We start from the raw sequence: 20,931 nt of genomic DNA on the forward strand, positions 1-20,931 counted from the left end.
GGCCTTTAATTCTCCTGGGCCAGAACAGCAGCCCTCCGTCCAGCCGTCAACTCCAGAGGCAGAGCCCCTGGCCCTTCGGCCAGGCTGCCTCGCTGGCTTGGAGGCCCAAGGGAAAGGGAACACTGACCCGACCTGGAGCAGAGCCCCCAGCTGTTCCTAAGCTGAAGAGGCTGTGTCAGACTCCCTCCCTGGACCACCCCAGGCATCTCCAGCCAAGGCTGGTCCTGAGCCTGGCTCAGCAGGAGAACCGTGTTTCCTGGGTCTGCTACAAATTCTTTGGGGGAACTTCTAGGGGTTCCCAGCACCTCCTACAGCTTCCCAACTGTTGTCTGGGTCCTCATCAGCCCCCAAGCTCACCCCCTGGCCATCCTGGGGCAGCATATCTCCCCAAGGTGGCCTTAAGTCTAGGCAAGGTTAGTCTAGTACCTCCTTGATGAGCAATTCTTTGAGACTTGGGGGTGGCGTGGGGGTCACACCTGCCTCCTGCAGGGCCTGGAGTCTCGCCTCTGATTGGCGTTTGTCCAGGCCTAGGCGCCAGGAGAGCCGGACGTGGGCCTCCAGAAAAGGTGCCAACAAGGGGTGAGGGCTCTTGTCCCCCAGCAGCTGTAGGGCCCTCTCACAGCATGCCCGGGCCTCCCCAGGGTCCTCCAGCTCCTGGTGGCATACAGCCAGCCCAGCCAGAGTCAGCAGAGGGCGATCTGGGCCCGAAGGGGTGCCCAGCTGGGCCTGCAGCTGCCAGGCATTGGCCCAAAGCACCAGAGCCTCACGATAGAGGCCAGTGCAGGTGAGGCTCTGTGCCCGCCGCAGCTCGGGCAGCACGAAGAAGTCCTGCAGGTCTGGGGCATGACGCAGCTCTGGGACTGCCTGCAGGTGGCTCAAAAACTGCTCAAAGGCCCTGCTGCGGCGGGCAATGGTCTCTGCAGTGAAATTCCGGCGCAGGCGCTTACGGGGGAAGGAGATGGCAGCCATCGGGCCCCGGAACTGCCGCTGCAGGTTTCGGTGTAACCGCTCAAAGTCCGAGTAGCGGCGAGAGATCTGGGCTGGCTGGCGATCTGGTGGCCCTGGACCCATCACGGCGAGGGTGTAGAGCTGCAGGGAGGGTGGGGGTCAGGGCAGGTGCCAGTGGTCCGTGGGCCCCTTCTCTCCCCACACCCAGACTTCCAGCTCTGTTTCCCCACCTCTTCCCTTCACCCCTGAGACAGCCCAGGAGGGTGGGAGCTGCTGGAGCAGCAGCTAGGGAGCCCAGTCCCATCTTACCTGAGGCTTGTCTGAAATGACCCGGGCCCAAGGTAGCACGGGGAAAGAAAGACAGAGATAATCTTCAGTGCCTGGAGCCGCTGCCCTTTCGCCCCTTCCAAAAAGTACTCCCTTCCCACTGGGCAGTGAGCTCTCTAGCCCCTCTGGAAAACCAGGGGTGAGCGGAAACCCGTGCCAATCTCCTGGGCCTCTGAGCCACACTTGAGAAGCTCTGCTCTACTCTAGACACAGCCCTCATATCCCCAGCCAGGTTGTTCCAATCCAGACCTGGAGGACAGGTCTTCGGACACCCCAGGAGCTATCAGTGTGAAAAGTACGCTGAACTCTGACTCAAGTTTTAACCCCAGGTCAGCTACTCGCTCACTGTGGGACCTTAGGGCAGGCAGTCCCCTTCTCAGGTGTGCTTCCTTCTCTAGTGAATGAAGTGTTGGCCCAGGTTAGTGTTGACTCGGGTGTAGAACGTGTACAAATGTTGGTCCTGAGATTTGTAGGTGGTACGTGCTTGAGTAAATGACACAATCAGAGGCAGGAGGTCATTCTCCCTCGATTGTCTTTGAGTCTTCCTGATGGCAAATTGAGAAGCTCTCAGTTTGGTTTCAAAAAAAGCACTTCAACACTTTAGCTCCATGTTTAAAAAAGAGCCAAAAAACCATCTCTGGTCAGGGCCCTGAAGCAACAGAATCCAGGCAGGGTTTAAGGACACTGTTTCATTTCACTGCTTTGATTTTTATGGTTATCTTCTCTTTACGGCAAATGAGGCTTTCCACAGACAGTAGTACTATCAAGTGATCTTTTAAGCTTAAGCCCAAAACAAAACAATACAAAAACGGTTTATTTAAAGGAAAATGTGAAGCAACGAATGGTACAAATAGCATTTAGATGGGAAAAGAATCATGAAGGTGGTATTGGAATGACCAATGCTTGGGAAACACTGAACAAGATGACCGTGAAGCTTCCCCCAGGTATGAGAACCCAAATATGGATTAATCTACGAGATGTGTTAAAAAAATACACTGAATGTTTAAATGGGAAAAAAATTTATTACAGTTAAAGACACATTGCCATTAACCCCCCTCAAAATACTCTCCCTTGCTTCAAACACACTTATCCCATTGTTCTTGCCATTTTCTGAAGCAGTTCGGGAAGTGCTCTTTCATGAGTGTCTTTAGTTGAGTTGTCGTAGCTACTTCCATGTCCTAAATCAATTCAAAACATTTCCCTTTCATGGTCATTTTGACTTTGGGGAACAGCCAGAAGTCGCATGGTGCCAGATCCCATGAATAAGGTGGATGAGGACACCACCTTATGTAATATTTTTGTTTGGCAGACACTGCCATACCAGAAGTGATGTGTGACACAGAGCCTTTCCATTGTGATCACAAAATACGGTGAATGCTCTTGCCGAGTGTCATCCAACGGAAAGGCAGGGATCTTCAATACAGGAAGCGGCACATCAAACCTTACTAACAGTGTGTGACAAGTTTCAACTTGTTTGGTGCAGTCAATCAGGTGTGAGCTACGGGGTTGAGAGAAGGTGTGTTTTCAAGTGTGCTATAAATCATCCTCCATTATGACAACGCTCCATGTCACACATTGTTTTTGGTACATGGCAATTTCTGTCAAAAACATTACGGTGTGTCCTTATCCACCTTATTCACTAGATCTGGCGCCGTGTGACTTCTGGCTCTTTCCTAATGTCAAAATGATTCAAGACATCGAGGCAGCCATGACAGCACAACCAAAGACACTCATGAAAGAGGACTTCCAGAACTGCTTCAGAAAGTGGCAAGCACGATAGCATATGTGTGTTTGAAGCAAGGGGGAGTATTTTGAGGGGGATTAATGGCAATGTCTTTTACTGTAATACTTTTAATTTAAACATTCACCATATTGTTTGATCACACCTTGTATAAGAATGCTGAGCCAGCAGGTTTAAAAGGGGGTTTAACAAGTGTTAGATGTTAAAGGCACACTAATTTCAAACCCAGATTTTTCAATCTAATTTGTTCTGTGAAACTACCAGCATTCTAACTACGCCTGGTCAATTAGGTTTGCCTACTCTATCCTCCTCTCAAACATTCACAATGTACATTAATATTAAGGATTAAAAAGTTCAATAGTAAAGAAACTCACTTTACTCTTGTTCAACTCTGCATTCCCAAAACATATTAACTGTACAATCTTTTTTGTTTTTAAAGGAGTAGTTACTAACATTCCAGGAAACCAATTTTCTGTAGAACAAACTTCAAGGAATGGTCTGTAATGACCCCCTTATGTTCATCTGGATTTTATTTTTATTTTTCCTTCTTTGGCCCCAAACCATTTTATATCCATTATCTCATCTGATCCTTGTACTGTCCTGCCAATATAGACGGTAACAATAGAGCTCCATTAACTGAGCACCTACACTGTGCCAAGCACTTGACATCTATGCACTGCAAGGAAAGTGTCCTTCCTCTGACAGCTCAAAAGGAGGGCAAAGGTTTCAGACTTCTAAGTGACTCAGCTGGACAATGGCCCAGCTGGGATTCCAACCCAGGCCAACGGAGTGCCAAAGCCTGCGTTCTTCGCCCCCAGAAGTTCAGTAGGGAAAAAGGAGGTGATTTGTTTCCCTAGACACCGTCCAGATAATACTTGGCCATCCTGCTCTATCTTGTCATTCTATTCCCAGCGTCACCACCGTACTTCCTTATTTCCCAGCTGCTCCTTGATAACTGATCTTTGCGGTCCGCTTCCTGTGCACGACGCCTGGCCAGGACTTTCGCCACTTGAAACTCGATTATCAGTCAATCCCTGCTCAAATTGAAGCAGTCACCCTATGGGTGTAGCCCTTGTTTACTAACAGCAGCAGAGATGGGTGGAGAGGCCCAGATGTGGGACAGGGCTCCAGGCCCCCTTCCTGCTGAGTCAGAAACGGAGGAGGGTAGTGAAGAGGAGGGAAGTGAGAGGCAGGGAGCTGCTGCTGCCAGGACTAGCCAAGTCAGGCTGTGTTTCAGGCCTGGCCAGGAGCAGGACCTGGCAGACCTCATTTTCCATGTCAGTTTCTCCTTTCCACAGCGACGAAAATGAACGCCCAGGCCCTCCCCCACATTGCTCTTCACTCTAAGTCCCTAAATGGAGCCCTGGGGATAAGATTATTCTGTATAGGGTGGGTGCTCGAGAATTGATTGACCTGGGTTGTAAGGAGGCCACAACAGCCAGGCATTTTCAATGCAGAGCTAAGTGTTAATAATAGAGCTATTTTTTATCTTACACATTTTCTCAAGGACTTCATAATGCCAGGCCCAATGCTAAGGGCATTTCTGTGCACTGTCTCATTTAATTCCTGTGACAATCCGCAGCATTATCCCCATTGCTCAGACGAGGAAACGGGGTCATCAAGGCTACACAACTCACCCAAGATCAAACAACTGGTAATAAGTGGGATTTTAATCAAGTTCTGCATCCAAAACCCACTTTTTTTAAAACCACTAACCAATGCAACTTGAGTCTCAAATCTGATCCAGATAATATTCTTCCCAGTGTATCTTGCATTTGCTACAATTTGCAAACCCCTGGAAGGCAAGGCAAGTTGGGGCACACACACCAGTTTTCTTACTCTCAAAACCAGGAAAGGAAGCAGGTACATAATCCTTTCTTTACTCAGTTTCAGAGAAGCTGTCATTGCCTTAGGACTTGTTCAAATTACATCCCCTTTCTGGCCTCAGTTTCTCCATCTGTAAAACGGGGGCAGCCATTTCTATCCACATAGCCACCTTTCCCCCAAGGAAGTTGGAGTCTTCCCTACTTCCTCTTAGCTAGACTTACAGACTCAGCTCAGGAATTCCTGGACACTCACTCACCACGTACTTGGAGGGGGGGTCCTTGACCACATTGGCGCTGGTCACTTCGAAGAGCAGCCGCTGGGGTACCAGGGTGTTCCGGGACTTCTTCCAGAAATCCTGCAATTGCCGTGCCAGGTGCTGACTACCCCGCTGCCCATCAGGTGGGGGGTTCTGTTCTGCATGAGTACAGACCAGTCACATCAATGGGCCCGGAGCCAGGATCACATAAACCACGTTCTGTGACCTTACTCATCCTCCCAACAGGTGACATAACTTTATCCCCATTTGTCATAAAAGGAAACTGAGGGTGAGAGAGGGGCTGAATGCCAAACACCGTGCCTGGCAGATAAGTGCACAGTAGGCACTAACTCAACAGCTGCACCCCCAAGACATCCCTAGCACATCACCACGTCGTATCCCTGACTCTTGTACAGCTAATGTCTGCAACAACTCTGAGAAGGGAGTGGTTTCCCTCATTTGACACTAGGGAGAACTTGGTTCAAAAAGGTGTTGTGACTCTCTCAAGGTCACACAGCCAAGAGGTGGCCGGGACACTTCAAAGTGTCAGAATTTCGGAGTTTGGGCAGGATCAACTCAGAGCCCTGTGACTATCTCGGGAACGTGGGTGAGGTGGAGGCCTAATCGAGCCCCCAAGGTTTCCGCCTTCGTCCTCCGCACTCGCCTGTGTCTTCTCCCGACGCCTCGTCCCCACGGGGCAGCGGGTCTGGCCCGTCGTCCTCGTCGTCCTCATCGTCCTCGTCATCCGCATCCTCGGCGCTGGTGAAGCTAAGGGTGCCGCTGAGACGGGAGGACAGGCCCTCGGCGTCGTCGTCCTCCAGCTCCGAGCTCTCCGGGAACTGCTCGACCTCGGCGCCGGCCGCCGCCTCCCCGGGGCCCTCGCCGGCCAGAGCGTGCCGCAGCCGGTGCAGGAGCCGCGAAGCCATGGCACCCTAGGGGGAGTGCGTGACTGTGGGTCCTGGGCCCTGGCGGAAGACCCGGGCCCCGATCGGGAAGGAGGAGGGGAGGGGTCCAGGTTGGGGGAGGGAGGGGCGCCGCGGAGGCCCCGCCCCTGCCCGTTGGGGTCCTGAGAGTCCCGGGACTCATCTCGCATCCCCCTCCCCTCACCCGCGCAGCTTGGGGCCGCGCACTTCCCGGGAGGGGCCGGGACTCTACTACCCACGTCGCTTTCGCCCCCTGTAGCGTCTCGACCTCCTGCGTCCAGCGGTGCACTCGGGGACGCGTCGCTGCCTAGGGGTCCCGGTGCAGCCCCCGGCCGTTTACAGAGGCCGGGCCGGCTCTGCCCGGCCCAGCAGCTCGGGGCGCCGCTCCTGCCGCTTCCTGCCGCCGCCCCGCCCCCAGCCCCGCCCGCTACCCGGAGACGCCCGGGAATCCCGGGCCCTTTGCTCTAGGAGAGACGGGAATCCTGGGTAGGCCTGGGCGAGCCCCACGCCTCCTGCGGGATCGTCTCCAATCCGGCGGGGCTCACACCTTCCTTGAATCCTCTCACCCATCCCGGAGACTCAGGCTGGACCCAATATAGCCCCTCGTTTCCACCCAGCACTCTTTAACTTTCCAAAGTCATTCCGTGACAGTGGGAAACCCATCTTTCCGGTGAGAAAACTGAGTCCAAGAGAAGACCCATGCATGATCTGGGTTGGAATTTGACCTCGCTGAGCCCAGGTTTTCTCATGTATAAAAGTACAATTAATACTAGTACTAATTTTGCAGCTTTTGTAGGGACCTTAGTCCAGTGCCTGGCACAGAGCAGGGATTTACAGAATGATCAGTTACATGATTATTGTTTCTACAGTGTTCACAGGCTTTTACAATTCCGCTTGAGCCTCACATAAAGGAAGTAGGCAAAAGAAGAAACCCAGAGAGACTGAGTTACTTGCCCAAAGTCACACAGCTTGCCAAGAGGTTTCTGAGTATGGGGTCTGATAGCCCAGGTTCCTGAGTTCTTTCCCTGTTCTTTTCCCAAGCAGCAGGCCCGCTAATTTTCAGCAACTCCTATGGAGGGCTGTGTTTTATGTTTTATCGGGATGGTAGCAGCAGGTCAAGAAGAATTTATTGTCGCTGCCTGTGTCGGAAGGTCCAGATATTGTCCCTAACAGGGCAGATATTGCTAGTTATACAATAGAACAAATAAAATCTTTCTGACAGTAGCTCCCACCCATTTTGAATGGCACAGGAGAGGGATAGGGGAAAACAGCTTTGAATGGAAAACACATTCCCTGCCCTCCCACATGCAGAGGGGGCGGGGCTCTCATTTCTTGAGGTTCCATTGAGTTTCCGTGCACATCCTGTTCTAGGCACTTTACATGGGGTCACATCTCATCCTCACAACATCCTAGGGAAGGGGTTGTTATTGGATAATAACAGTCCATTTTCAAGATGAAGAAACTGAGGCAAATTGACTTTCCCAAAATCCACAGCTAGGAAATAGGAGAGCTTGAAATTAAGGCCACGTCTGTGTAATTTCAAAGTTCTAACTACTCTTCATTCCGCTTACCAGCACGGTGTTGGGGCAAAAAAGACACATCATTCATTCATTCACTCAACACTCACTCATTCACCAAACTGGCTGAATATTATGTTGTACTTTGGCATATGCCTCACAATCTGGGCTCAAAGCAGGTATTCATAAAACCATGGGTTGTCAGAGCAGGAGGGTCACTCAGAAATCTGGCCTAGCACTTCCATTTTCCAGATGGGTAGTCTGAGGCTCAGGGAGGGGAAAGGGCTTACCCTGGGATATACAAACAGGGCCAGAACAAGGAGATCTCCTGATGTCTTGTATTGCACTACTCTTAGACTCTGTATGGAGAGATGGTCATCAAATTCCTGCCTGCATGCATTCAGTAACAAGAAGCTTTTTACCTCCTGAGGCTGCCTGTTCCTGTTGTTCTTCAACTGTGACTTCCTCCTTGTATTGAACCAGTTGCCATTCAGTTCAGTTATTCTTACAAAGCACACAATATTTATTGAACACTTGCTAAGTGCCAAGTGCTGGATACTGGGGAATGCAGTGGTGAATAGGAAACCTCTTGTCTGTGGAACTCAGAACAGGTTGTGATCATGCGGCATGCACAGTGTTATGACTGAGGAAACTACCGGAGACCACCTTAGACCCTCTTGGCCTGGGTGTAGAGGAAGAGGGATCCTGGATGAAGTGATGCTAAGAAAGACAGAGAAGTAAGCAGATGAAGAGCAGGAAGATGGGAAGTTCCTGGCAGAAAAAAACAGCATGTGCGAAGGCCTGCAGGCTATAAAGGGTGGTGTTTTGAATTGTATTTTCATCGGACCAAAGCAAAGCAGCATGCAAGGTGGGGAGGGGAGGGGAGTGAGATTGGAGGGGGTCAGTGGGACATTGCTTGGCCACACTGAATATGGACGCTATCCATGCCCCTGAACAAATTAAAGAACAAATCAATGAACAAATGATTGCTGAGAGTTCCACACTCTGTTCCAAAGGGATCAAGTGGTTCCAATGTTTGTATCCAAACTGGAATCCCTTGAGTGTCATCGCCCCTTGGCCCTCTGTCTGGCTTGGAGAGGCCTTATTTAGCCTGGCCTGGCTCCTCTGAGCTTTCCTTTGGGAATGTCTATATATAGGGGAAGAGGGCAGCCCAGCTGCCACTGTCCATCTGCCTACCTTGGTGTCCAGCCCCCTTTCACTGGCCCCAGACTCTGTACTCAGTTGTCTCAGAGCTCTTTCCGTTGCCTTAACCATTGTCATGAGTGTTGCCTACCTCCCAACGCCCAGGCTGGACCCTGTGGATTCTCAGGCTAGGCCCCCTTCAGACTTGACTTGATCTGCCCACCCCTTTACTCTCCAGATGGTCAGCTGAGCACCTGCAGACTTCTTCACCAAGTTCCAGCAAGGGGTTCGCGGCCCCTTTACCTACTTAGACAAACTTCCTCTGGTCCTCTTCCTCCCCCAAAAAGTAAATCTCCAAATCCTTTCCCTGGAGAAGGTAAACTTGAGAGAAGAATCTGTTTTCAACGTTGATTTCTCCTCCAAGGACACATTCTGTTTCCTGGACCCCACCGCACAATTCTCCTTCTGGATGGGTCCCCCAAGAAGTGTCTGTCCCAAGTTCCCCTCAGTCAGGATTCATACAAATCACCAATCTGACTCTAGACCTTTATGATTTACAAAGCTCCCCAATAAAAAGGGCATAACAATAGTTGGCACCTCACAGGATAAGTACTAGATACGATCTGAGATCATGTGGTTAAAATGCTTAGTACAGTGTGTGCATGCTGTAGAGGTTCAATAACTGTGGCTGTCACTTTCCCTTCCTCAGGTCCTGTTCAAAGACAGGACATTCCACTTGCCAAGCATCAACAGTATGTAGCTGGCACAAGCTAGGTGACTTATACTTGGGTTCCTGTGTACCACAGTCTCTCTGTGAAGGAGGTTATGACTAACCCCATCTCACAGACAAGAAGACAGAAGCTCAGAGCAGCATTGCCACCTGTCCAAGGTTACACAGCCTGCCGAGGCAGGGCTTAGATTTGGGTTTTGGACTTCAAGGTTTGTGCTCTCCCCATTCCACCACGTAGCCTCACTTTTCTCTATTCTGATTGTCCTCACCCATCTTGGAGCAAGTGTGCTTCTTGGAGGGGGCTCGCGAAGGCGGTGGAGCAGGGCGGGTTCTCCTCAGAAGAATCTAGGACGTCAAGGCCTGCCACCTGCTCTGAGGCTTCAATTTCTCTGCAAGGGCCCTTGGCTAAATTAGGCAATGGGCTAGGACTCCGGGAGGAGGGGGGACTCACTGACCCCAGGATCTGATTGGCCAGGGCATCCAGTCCTGAGGAGCAGGGAGGTGGGAGGATAAGGTGCCCCTACAAATCCCAGGGCCTGGAGCGGGCCAGGGCATCTTTGGGTGGTGGAGTGCAAAGGAGGTGACCGACAGCAGAGGAGTCCCTGTGACTAGGAACCATGGTAAGGACAAGAAGAGACTTCATCCCTTCGCTTGCTGGAGGACTCCTGGGCTCTTTAAAGCCAAATCCGGGTGCTCTGTGGGGCATCCGGGTGTTCTTGGATGTTTGAAGATGGAATGTGAAGGTTCCTGTAACCCAGGTGTCTAGGAGGAAGCCTGGGAGGAAAGCCTTGGACTTCTCTTGGAAGGCAGGGTGGGGATGTCCCAGGCATTGGCCTTCAAGGCGTGCCGATTTTCTGCAGACCTTCTGGGACTTCCAGCAATGTTGGTCATTGACCTGTGAGGGGGATGTCTTAGCTTGTATCTACCTTAGCTTGGTAGAGATGGGGACCCTGCGGGCCAGAGTGAGTCACACCAGCGAACCGGTGGCAGGGATAGGCAGGGATAGCCTGGCCAAACCCTCCTGCCAGTGGGAGAAGAAAGGCTCCTTTGGAAGGTGGGAGGCCTCCAGGGACTCAAGCTCCAAGGGTGATGAGAAGGGGCAGAAGATGACAGGCCAGAGTTAGAGAGACCGCAGCCTCCCACAGAGGGGGTCTGCTTTGGATCTATCATCTTCCTCTGAGATCCCCCTCCCCACTGTACTTCAAGGAGTAATTAGACCCTGGAGGCCAGCTGCTGTTGCCCTCACCAGACTAAAATTAGCTTGTCCTCCTGGCACAGGCGAGGAGGAGGGGGGCAAGGAGGAGGGCTAGCCACCAGCCAGATGAACTCCTTGGGTGCCTCAGCCCTTCCTCACCGCCAGCCGCAGTCCAAAGCCCCCTATCCAAATGGCTTGGCTTAGATGTGACCAGAAACCCCCACAGGAATTTTATTTTCACACCTGCAAAGCCCCCATCATGTTCTGCCTGGCATGAGTGGCATTTACTCTAATGACTGAATCATAAGAAGGAAGCTTAAAATCTCCGCCTCTGCAAGTTCCCAGAGGGGAAGGATGAGGTGTCTGATTCTGCTTGGTGGTCCTAGTGCTTGGGTTATGGCCTGACACTTAGTGGGTGCTCAGTAACGTGGTGTTGTGTGATTTATTTGAGAACAAACATTTATTGAGCACCTATTAAAGAACTAGATACCGTTAGGAGCTAGGGAAAATGGGGAAATCACGCTGGACTGGTGCTGGCGCTTTACAAAGTCCTTTCATAGCCCTAATTTCATTTCATCCCTGAAAAGCTGCTCAGAAGAGGTGAGGGTATGAGGGGACATCAAGTGACCTCCCCAAGTCAAGGGGGTTCCTGACTTGACTTCTGATTGACAAGCGAGAAGGCCTTGGGCATAATGTTTCCTCTCTAGTTATCCAAAACTGGGGTCCGGGGCTGTGGGGGCAGGCAGAAGGGATGGCTAGTTTGGAGTTGTTCTTCCTGATGACCAAGGGGCTTACAGAGCTGGGGGTTGAGGACACAGGGGTTAAGGCAAGAATTCGCCCCAGGGCTGCCCCTTCTGTCATCTGACTCTGTGTCTTCTGCAGACAGACCAGCAGGCCGAGGCCCGGTCCTACCTCAGCGAGGAGATGATCGCTGGTGAGTGGACTGGCAGGCTAACTGTTGGGTTGATGTCTGCTGGGGGGTGTTTGATATCTGGGCAGGGTGGGAAGGTAGATGTGAGGCTGACAGCCCAGCCAGGCTTACCTCAGCCCTCTGCCTTCCTTCACTTCGCAGAGTTCAAGGCCGCCTTTGACATGTTTGACGCTGATGGTGGCGGGGACATCAGCGTCAAGGAGTTGGGCACGGTGATGAGAATGCTGGGCCAGACACCCACCAAAGAGGAGCTGGATGCCATCATTGAGGAGGTGGATGAGGACGGTGAGCGGGTGGCCTTCCCAGGCAGGGTGCGCGGGGGAATCGGGAGAGGCGGGCAACCAGGTGTCCGGGATTCGGGGTCACTCACCACCTGCTCCCTTCAGGCAGCGGCACCATCGACTTCGAGGAGTTCTTGGTCATGATGGTGCGCCAGATGAAAGAGGACGCGAAAGGGAAGAGCGAGGAGGAGCTGGCCGAGTGTTTCCGCGTCTTCGACAGGTGCACTGAGGGCCTGGGCGCCGAGGCAGGCGCTGAGCGGTCGGAGACCGGCCCGCAGGGCAGGAAGGTTCTGGGGTGGGGGTGCTGGGCGCGGGGTGTGGAGAGTGGCGGGGGCCGCGAGCCCCTGCCTGCCCTGAGTCCCGCCCTGTCCCTCCGCCCGAAGGAACGCAGACGGCTACATCGATGCGGAGGAGCTGGCTGAGATCTTCAGGTCCTCTGGGGAGCACGTGACAGATGAGGAGATCGAATCCCTGATGAAAGACGGGGACAAGAACAACGATGGCCGCATTGACTTCGACGGTGAGGGCCACAGGCCTGGGGAGCCGGGCCAGAGCCGCGTGGAGAGCATCCGGGGCGGGGCACCCGCGCAGCCGGCACCCACCCACCCCGCGGCTAGCCTCACGGGCGGGGCGGGGCTAGCCTGACCCGGCTCCTCCCGCGGGCGGGTTTCCGCGTGGCGGGCGCCCTGCCAGGCCGCACTCGCGCCCCCTGACACTGCGTCCCGGGCGCAGGTCTGCGTCCCGAGGGGACCCCTGACCGCCTGTCCCTCTCTCTCCTTCCCGCAGAGTTCCTGAAGATGATGGAGGGCGTGCAGTAAGAAGTCGGCCCTGGCCTCCACCGAAACGGCGCCCCCCTCGGGTGGGGGGGCTTCTCCCCGCTCCGTGCCATTCCCCGCCCGCGAGGGAGGCGCTGCCTCTTTCGGGATCCCTTTCTAGAAGGAATAAAAGCAATCGTTGCAAAGCGCTTGGTCTGAGTGAGGGAAGGCTCGAGGAGCGGGTGTCAGGGGCTGCTTGGCTGGGGAGGGCGCCACCCCGGCTGGCGCCACCCGAGCGCCTTCCGGCTCCTAGAAGAGGCGAGTCCAGCAGCGGGATGTGGAAAGGCACCGGGTCGCAGGAGCCCCAGGCGGTGGCGGTTGAGTGCAGGGCGGCGCTCGACGAGCTCGGCAGGCTCGCGGCGGGCTACCAGCAGCTGGCGCGGGGCGTGGGCAGCTTCGCGGACCCGCTGCGGTGGCGCCTCGCCCTGCAGGAAGCAGGGAGGCCACGAGGGTTTCGATCTGAGTCAGGGCGGCCCTTGGAGGTGCCTCGGAATGGGGCAGCAGTACGTCGCAGCAGGGCGCTGGACCCGAGGGGATGCCGGGGTGAAGCTGCTTTCTTTCCCCACTGTCCCCCCTTTATGGAGCCTTTGGGTCTTGGGCGCATGCTGCCGGGCTGGGGATGGGGGAGTGGGTGTCCATCCTACATCCCAGGCAATATTATTCCCGCTTGACCCTTTCCACTTGGTCTGTTTTTCTGAGCGCTTATAGGTGCTTCGTACTGGTGATGGTAGGGGAGGGTGGGGACACCCAGGAAGGAAGGAGGTTCTGACATCACCTCCACCCTGGGTTTTTGCCTCTGCCTGGTCTCTCTGCCTTTAGCTCTCCCTACAGTGGGTTCAACAGAGGGCCATCAGCGTGATCTAGCTAAAGTGAAATCTGACCTGGCCACTCCCGTTGCAAGTCCTTCAAGGCTCCCCACTGCTTCTAGAATCAAATCCAAGTTTCTTCTCCTCCCTCCCTGCCTCTCTTCCAACAATCACCCCTCCCCTCTCTGGTTCCAGCCACACTGGGCAATTTATTATTCCTACCCTGGACAGTGCACATTTAAGCCTTTGGGTCTTTGCACACGCGGTTCTCCTTCCTAGGAATGCCCTTCTTTCTCTAATGAGCCTGGCAAATTCTTCAACCCAGCTCAGATACCATCTTCTCCTCCCTTGATCCCCGCCCTTATTGGCTGTAGCCTGGCTTCCACAATCCTTTGTGTACAACCCAGTTATAACAGGCACCACGTCTAACCTAACTGAGTGCAGGGGTAGTTCATTTTAGCTTTAGTCAGGCTACCTGAGTTTGATTCCTCACTGCTGGTGACAAATTAAACCACTCCGTGCTTCCGTTTCCTAACCTGTAAAATAGGGATAGTGGTGGTCCTTATCTCACAAGGTTGTGAGAACGAGTTCATGTGTGCTAAGAGCTTAGGACAGAGGCTGGCACATAGTTTCAGCATTTAATAAATGCTCTTATTAATATCATTATCACCATCATTCTTGAAACATTGAACTCCACTGTTATTCATTGCTACAGCCCTCCCTCCCTCTCCAACTTCATGTTTCCCAGTTTGTATTTCCAGCTGCGATCAGTTCTGAGGTTTAGTAATCATCACGATTGAGTACCTACTGTGTGCTGTGCCCTGTGCCTTGCAGGCATTTGTCTCATTCCTCCACACAGCCCCAGAGGCACATGATCTAATGAGCTCCATTTTACAGGTGAGGAAACTAAGGCCTTTGAGGTGAAGTATACAAGCACACAGCTCTTAGCCTAGATGATATGGCCCTGTGGTGGAAACAGAAGCAAGGCTCTTAAGTCTGATACTATCTACCTGACAGTTCTTCCTGGATGTCCTGAGTACTTCAGACTGGCCCTGCCCTAAATTGAGAAGTTCCCCTGCTCATCCATCTCGTTCTGTGTTCACTGTCTCAGGGATGGGGCCCAAGTCAGGAATTCATTTCCTGCCTCTAAGTTACTTAATATGCCCTGCTACTTTCTATTCTTTTTACCATTTCATCCCTCCTCTCCGTGCCCACTCGGTGACATAACTCAGCCACCGCCATTGCTTACCAGGCTGTTGATAACAGTAATTAACCTCCTCCCTGCCATTCATTCCTCAGACGGCAGCCGGAGTAATCTTTCTAAAACCAAATCTGATCAGAGCACCGCCCTGCTCAAGTCTTCATTGGCTGCCAGTTGCCCTCAAGATAATGCCCAAGCATTTTCACAGGGCCTTTCAAGACCTTGGTGACCTGTTATTATGCTACTTAACCCGTCTTTATTCCTCCCCTCTGCCCATCCCCCTGAACTTCCTGCTTTCCAAGGAGTATGCCTTCTTATTCCAGCCTCCTGGGCCAATCCTTTTCCAGACAGCCTTCATTAGGTGCCCCACCTGTGTGAGCCCAGCACCCCACATTTATCAAGTGCTTTCTAGGTGCCAGGCACTGCTGTAAGACCCTTCATCGATCCTCTGAGGTAACCACTCATATTCCCATCTGACAGGTTCGGTCAATATGCCCAGGTGGACACAAGCAACATGGGGGCGGAGTGGGATTCTAAGAGTTCGTCTGCCTACCTGGTCTGAGTGCTTAACCACCTCTCTGATTGGCACTTACTCCATCTACCCTGTGGATATGCCTGTCTCCCCCTGGAACTTCAACCCCTGAGCACGGGACTGTGTCCTTTTCCCCAGCAAAGGGCCTTTCCCTTGAAGGCATTCCACGACTGTATTAAGTGAATAAGAATTATACCTTCGAATACTGTACTAAGCTTCTTTTGTTGCAAGTGTCAGAAACCTAAATCGAACTGACTTACACCAAAAAGGGACTTGTTGGATCATGAAACTGGGATGCCAAGGCATGAATGGAGGCTGGAGGCTCAAACCATGTCACCTCTCTCCATCGCTCAGCTGTTTGTCTCTGCTTGGTTTTCTTCTAACTGTAGCTGTCTCCGCCAGAGGCTCAGGCTGACTCCCTCTCCTTTAGCAACCCTATTGATACAACAATTTTACTTTCTCCTGGTGATTAATTCCAGAGAATACTGATTCTGAACTACACAATATAGAGACTGGGGTCCCTGTGACAGACACAAGGTAGACCATGTGACCACCTTGGGGCCCAAACACCATGATCAAGGACTACATGGGGGGGGCAGACAGGTAGGCAAAAATATGTCCACCTTGGCGAGGATTTATTAAGGGCAAATTTAGTGCCAGGCTCTGAGCTCTGTCTTCTCAGACATCCCCTAACCCGGTGTTTTTTAAGTTCGAGCTCATTAAAATCACCTAGAGATGGTTGGGGCCAAGAATTTGCATTTCTAACAAATTCCAGGTGATACCTGTGCTGCTGGAAGGAGAACCCTGAACAATGTTCTATACCTTTAATTAGACCACAGCAATGACAACATCTGGGAACGGATTAGAAATGCAGAACCTCAGGACCTACCTGACCAACTACCGTGTTTCCCCGAAAATAAGACCTTAATTTTTGCTCCAAGACGCATTAGAGCTGATAGTCCGGCTAGGTCTTATTTTCAGGGAAACAGGATAAATCAAAACTTGCCTTTGAACAAGATCACAGGTGGGTTTATATGCACTTTAGATTCAGAAGCACAGCTCTAAGCTCCAAGGAGAGAGCTAAGAGCACAATTTTTGAGATGAGGAAACTGAGCAGAGGACACCCAAGTTCTTATATCAGATCTGACAACTCCAATTTTTGCATGTGGCTGCTTGGTGGGGGTAGAGGGCAGGAAAAGGCGGCTGGGATAGTGAGAGGAAGAAAGGGGATGGGTGAGAACCTTCTTGATGGGCTCTATCTTCTCCCCTTCCCCCCAGGCCTGCACAACCAGCTGCAGGCAGAGCTGACCCCAGGTTGTGGCTGAGACCAAGCACACCTGGATACTGTTTGTTCACCTTAGAGATCTTCCTATAGGACCTGGGCCGGACCCATCACCTTAGCCTGCTCTTCCCTCTGCAGGAACCCAGCTGGTCAGGGCTTTCTTCCCAGGGGCCCAAAGGCTGGGCAGCAGAAAGATGGCCTGAGGGGCTGGGGGCCTAGACCAGTGGGTGCACAGGCTGGAGGATCTGCTGGTGATGGAGCAGGTGAATGTGCCCCTTGGAGCTGAAGCCATCTATGGGGAACCTAGGGTAAGGGGTCAGTAGAGAGCTGTCCTGAGGACTCCAACCGGAAAGGATTTTCCAGGCTGTCTCTCCAGATCCTGGGCTTGCTGTGTGGTATCCTGAACCTCCTTTCTCCTTTTTCAAGGCCAGAGCATCTACTGTCAGAAGGTAGATGGCTGGTTCCCCTCCTCCCCACCCTGGCCTGTGGTCTGGTTCAGCCTCATCTCTAACATAGCTGGGGCAGCTCCAATAGTCACTAACATTCCTGGTGCATGTCACAACTCCAAAGAAGTCATTCTGTGACACCCCATTTATAGATGAGGAAACAGATGCAGTACAAAATAACTAAGGTCACAAGGGAAGAAATCCTAGTTACCACACTGCTCAGCCCTACAGCCGGGACATCCTAAAGGACAAGTGTGTCTCCCTGAAGCGAGGATTTCAGGCGTGAGCCCTGATCCTAGGAGACTGACCCCACTGACCCTGAACATTTCCAAACTTAGGGTGACTACAAGGCAGCAACTTGTAAAAAAAAGCAGAACAAAACAAAAAAAACCAAAAGGTATTTATTTAATATATTCACCACAGGGGTTCAACCAGAGACTTAATTTAAAAACACAAACAAAACAAATATGACACCACAGCTGAAGATACAGAGTCCTATACAGAAATTAAGGAAAGAACAGACCATCTCAGGAAAGAAATGAAAGACAGCACAATGAGAGAGACGCTGGACAGCCCGGGTCAGGGCTCTTGGCTGGAGACCTGCTTTGCGTAGGTTTCTTGCAGGTACTTCTTAAAGGCTAGAAGAGAATAGGCAGGTCTTGGTGAGCAATGGGGACAGGAGTTAAGGTGGGCACGAGGGCAGCAGGGATGCAGAGGTGGGAGGAGTCTTTTTGGGGGGGTGGGTTCCCAGCACAGCAGATTCTCCCTCTGCTGCGCACCCAGTCAGGTCTCCTGGATGGGCTCTGCTTCCAGTGAGATTGGGGAGGGAACTAGGAGGCCTTCATGAGCAGGCCATTTGCACAAAGCTTTGCCTTCCACTTAAAAAGCCCCTCAAACTACCTTCACGTGGAAAGGGTTAATTGATTTTATGTCAAACAAGCAAACCAGAAACACCAAGGCAGAGGTAGGACTGGGTTACCTGGGTTGATACCTGCCCCCACCCTTCCCACCCCCAAGTCACTGAGATCCTTTTGTTTGAGGTAGTCTTTAAAGGTTGGAGAGGGATCACCTGGTGCCAAAGAACGACGAAGGACCTACCTGTGGGATTTTTCCAGAGCTCGGCAGCATGTGTGTTCAAAGGGCTATCGATGTTGGGTTCTGTGGGTGAAGAGAAAAAGAATGGTCAAGGGGGGAGAAGAGGCTGGCTGGGGGAGTCCTGCAGGTTCCCAGGTTGCAAGGGAAGGGCTAGGCTCAGAAGTCACCTCCTAGTAGGCTCTGGATGGAGAGCAGGATGGTCCTGACGTCATACAGGGCAGACCACTTGTCCTTCAGGATGTCCAGGCAGATGTTACCCTGCGTGTCCACATTGGGGTGATAGCAGGGCGTGAGGAACTTCACCGTGGGCGCGTTGTAAGGGTAGCCACTGGGGAACTCTAGGGAGAGCTTATACCTCAGGTCTTCATACACCTGGCATTGGAGAAATAGAAGTGGGGAGTAAGCTTTGGCCCCAACCCCACATAAGGGGCTTGCTAAAACCTTTGAGTTTTTTTGGGAATTGACAGAAGACAAAATCTTACACTGGTTCTGGTGCTTTCTCTCCTGTCTGGTGGGGACATCAGTGACCCTTTGGACTACGGGTCCAAACTGGCATTCTGCAGGTTAGCACAGCTGTGCTTTCTACTCCAGTTAGAATACTAGCTGCTAACATGTAAAAATCAGGAGATTTTGAGTGCAGATCTGGAATTCTGACTCATCTTAAACCAGATGTGCAGCTTTGGGAAGCTGCTGTCTTGAAACTTGTGCCCTTCTCCTTGGCCAACGTCCTCACTTGTCCTCCATTCTTTTCCTTGCTGTCTGGCCCCCTTAGGAATCTAACGGAGGCTTCTTTAAACCCACCTTTTTACTGTACAGAAGTTGAGACCAGGGCCGCAGGCTCAGAGCACGAGGACAGACACACGGGGGTGTCCTGCCTGGCTAAATGCTTGAAGCATATTTGGCGCCTGGATTTCACCTCCCACCTCTCCACAGACCCAGCAGCGACACAGTCACCGACTTCAACCCTACACTTACTGTGCCAGCTGCTCCATGGATGGTCCCCACCCACTTGAAAAGGTTGTCTGATTCAGGGAAGGCAGAAATTCCTTTGTCGCCAGACATCTGGAGGAAACACAACACTTGCTGGGCTGCAGGGTACATGTCTAGGAACAGCAGTGAACCCCACTCCTTAATCCCATCACATTTTATCCAAAATAAAGCAACCAGACCAAAATTAACAGGTTTTTCTGAGGAAGTGGTTAGACTCTTGGTGCTGACCATGCCCCTCTGAGGAGGAGTATCAGAATAATAAAGGTTCAAGACTAGGCAAAAGAGGGATGGGTCATGTCATGCAGGAAAGCAGAAGGCAGCTCTGTACCCACAATCTTGTTGGTTGCTGGGAATTCAACACGCTGTTGAGTGCCGGTTCTGTACAAAGCCCAGACTATTTACAGACTAGGGAAATATATGATCTGGGAACTGAAGGATTCAGGGTTAATGTAGAAAAGGTCATCGAGGAAGGAAATGTTCCAAGGAATGACAAGACTAGAAATACTAAGAGGGGTGGAGAGGGGCAGCCGGTTAGCTCAGTTGGTTAGAGTGCGATGCCTGTAACACCAGGGTTGCCAGTTTGATCCCCGCATAGGCCACTGTGAGCTGTGCCCTCCACAACTAGATTGAAACAACTACTTGACGTGGAGCTATATGGGTCCTGGAAAAACACACTTAAAATAAAAATAAAATAAAATAAATAAATAAAAGGAGGTGGAGAATTGGGGGTGGGTAGAGCTTAGGGCAGGGAAGTATGGCAAGGCAGGACAGGAGAAGGCCTTGTGTGGTTTCTGGGAACTGTATTTTAGAGATAATTTCATTGTGGGGAGATGGAATTAGGAGTAGAGACTGCTGGAAGAAAAGGTGTAGGTGGAGTCTATGAACTTACTCCCAGAAGAAAGCAAACTGGACTCCTCTTTTTACTCCTGTGTCTAGCAAAGAGCCTCATGTAGGAAAGGAGGCTACTGATAAGTGAATGCAAGGTGGGAGTGGGGACCAACGGGCTGAAGATCTGGGCAGGTAGTCAGTCACTCACCATGAGGGTCATCAGCTCCTGCTGTAACCTGCAAAAAGGGCATTCGGAGTCACCTGGGAGTCTGGATGGGCCAGGGCTCCAAGTGGTCCCATCTCCTCCCACGCCAGTCTCTCTGGAGGAGCTGTCACGGAGGCTTCCCCCTACCCTGAGGTCAGACTCAGCTTGGGGCACACTCACTCCCACTTCCACAGGAGAGTCCTAGTGAGTGCTCACCCTCCCTGCGTCCAGGCTCTTACAGGACGGTTCTAGCGTGTTCTTATCCCCCACTGCTCCTCTGGCGTCTCTCCCTGTGCCGGATCTCTCCCCTTCGCGGCCCCCGCAAAGCCACCTGATGTAGGAATCCCCAGCGTATCTTCATTTTGGCTCACCCGGTGGAGGATCCTGGCAGCGTCCCTCCACCTTCCGTCCTCCTTCGGGAGGGTCTGTAAGAGCAGCCCGAGCTCCTAGTGTCCCTCCAGCTCCCATATCTCAGCCTCTCCAGGAGGAGGGTGCTCCCGGAAGTCCTGGCTTTAGGCCCCACTGCCCAAGGAATTAGCTCCGCACCACTCACCTCTTGCCCACGGAGCCTCGAGCGGCGCCCCCGCTGGGCTCGGCTCCTTTACGGGCGGCGGCGACACTGGCGGCGGCTGGGTCGCGGTTCTGGGAGGCCATCCGGGCGGCACTGGGAGGGACACAGGAACTCGGGAGAACACGACTGTAACTGCAGAGCTGCGGACCGCTTGGCCCGCGTTTGAATTGTAACCCTCTGGCAGCTCTGACCAATCAGCGGCTCGCTTAGGTTTGATCCGGCCAATGGGGCACGCCGGAGCGTTGTCACCGTGCAACTGCTAGACTCACCTACCAGCGCACCACTACCGGCGGCGGGAATCCCGCTTCTGAAGAGCGATTGGCTGGAGGGGCTGCCATTAA

General features: G+C 52.5%; 3 protein-coding genes across 6 annotated transcripts; 1 reads left to right on the top strand and 2 right to left on the bottom strand.

Moving 5' to 3' along the window:
* Nucleotides 1-285: 285 nt before the first annotated feature.
* On the bottom strand, nt 286-6,438 carry SNX21 (sorting nexin family member 21). Of its 3 annotated transcripts, none has more exons than XM_081033219.1 (4): nt 6,262-6,438; nt 5,764-6,031; nt 5,107-5,257; nt 286-1,089 (listed from the first exon to the last, which is right to left on the bottom strand). In XM_081033219.1, exon 4 carries the CDS (start codon nt 1,069-1,071, stop codon nt 415-417), a length of 657 nt encoding a protein of 218 aa, XP_080889345.1. In that variant the 5' UTR covers nt 1,072-1,089; nt 5,107-5,257; nt 5,764-6,031; nt 6,262-6,438; the 3' UTR covers nt 286-414. The 3 variants fall into 3 exon arrangements, with proteins under 3 accessions (XP_080889345.1, XP_080889344.1, XP_080889346.1); XM_081033218.1 differs by having other exon boundaries at nt 5,100-5,257; nt 6,262-6,421; XM_081033220.1 differs by lacking the exons at nt 5,107-5,257; nt 5,764-6,031; nt 6,262-6,438 and adding an exon at nt 1,258-1,374.
* Nucleotides 6,439-9,907: 3,469 nt separating this feature from the next.
* Nucleotides 9,908-13,311, top strand: TNNC2 (troponin C2, fast skeletal type). Its single transcript, XM_081033223.1, has 6 exons — nt 9,908-10,032; nt 11,490-11,541; nt 11,680-11,823; nt 11,925-12,039; nt 12,203-12,339; nt 12,606-13,311. Exons 1-6 carry the CDS (start codon nt 10,030-10,032, stop codon nt 12,635-12,637), a joined length of 483 nt encoding a protein of 160 aa, XP_080889349.1. The 5' UTR covers nt 9,908-10,029; the 3' UTR covers nt 12,638-13,311.
* Nucleotides 13,312-17,286: 3,975 nt separating this feature from the next.
* Nucleotides 17,287-20,872, bottom strand: UBE2C (ubiquitin conjugating enzyme E2 C). Of its 2 annotated transcripts, XM_081033558.1 has the most exons (6): nt 20,573-20,800; nt 20,023-20,050; nt 18,972-19,058; nt 18,164-18,368; nt 18,000-18,059; nt 17,287-17,539 (listed from the first exon to the last, which is right to left on the bottom strand). In XM_081033558.1, exons 1-6 carry the CDS (start codon nt 20,671-20,673, stop codon nt 17,481-17,483), a joined length of 540 nt encoding a protein of 179 aa, XP_080889684.1. In that variant the 5' UTR covers nt 20,674-20,800; the 3' UTR covers nt 17,287-17,480. The 2 variants fall into 2 exon arrangements, with proteins under 2 accessions (XP_080889684.1, XP_080889683.1); XM_081033557.1 differs by having other exon boundaries at nt 18,972-20,872.
* Between the last annotated feature and the right edge of the window lie 59 nt (nt 20,873-20,931).

The sequence above is a fragment of the Rhinolophus hipposideros genome (assembly GCF_964194185.1).
Source record: "Rhinolophus hipposideros genome assembly, chromosome: 22".
In the NCBI taxonomy this organism is placed as follows: domain Eukaryota; kingdom Metazoa; phylum Chordata; class Mammalia; order Chiroptera; family Rhinolophidae; genus Rhinolophus; species Rhinolophus hipposideros.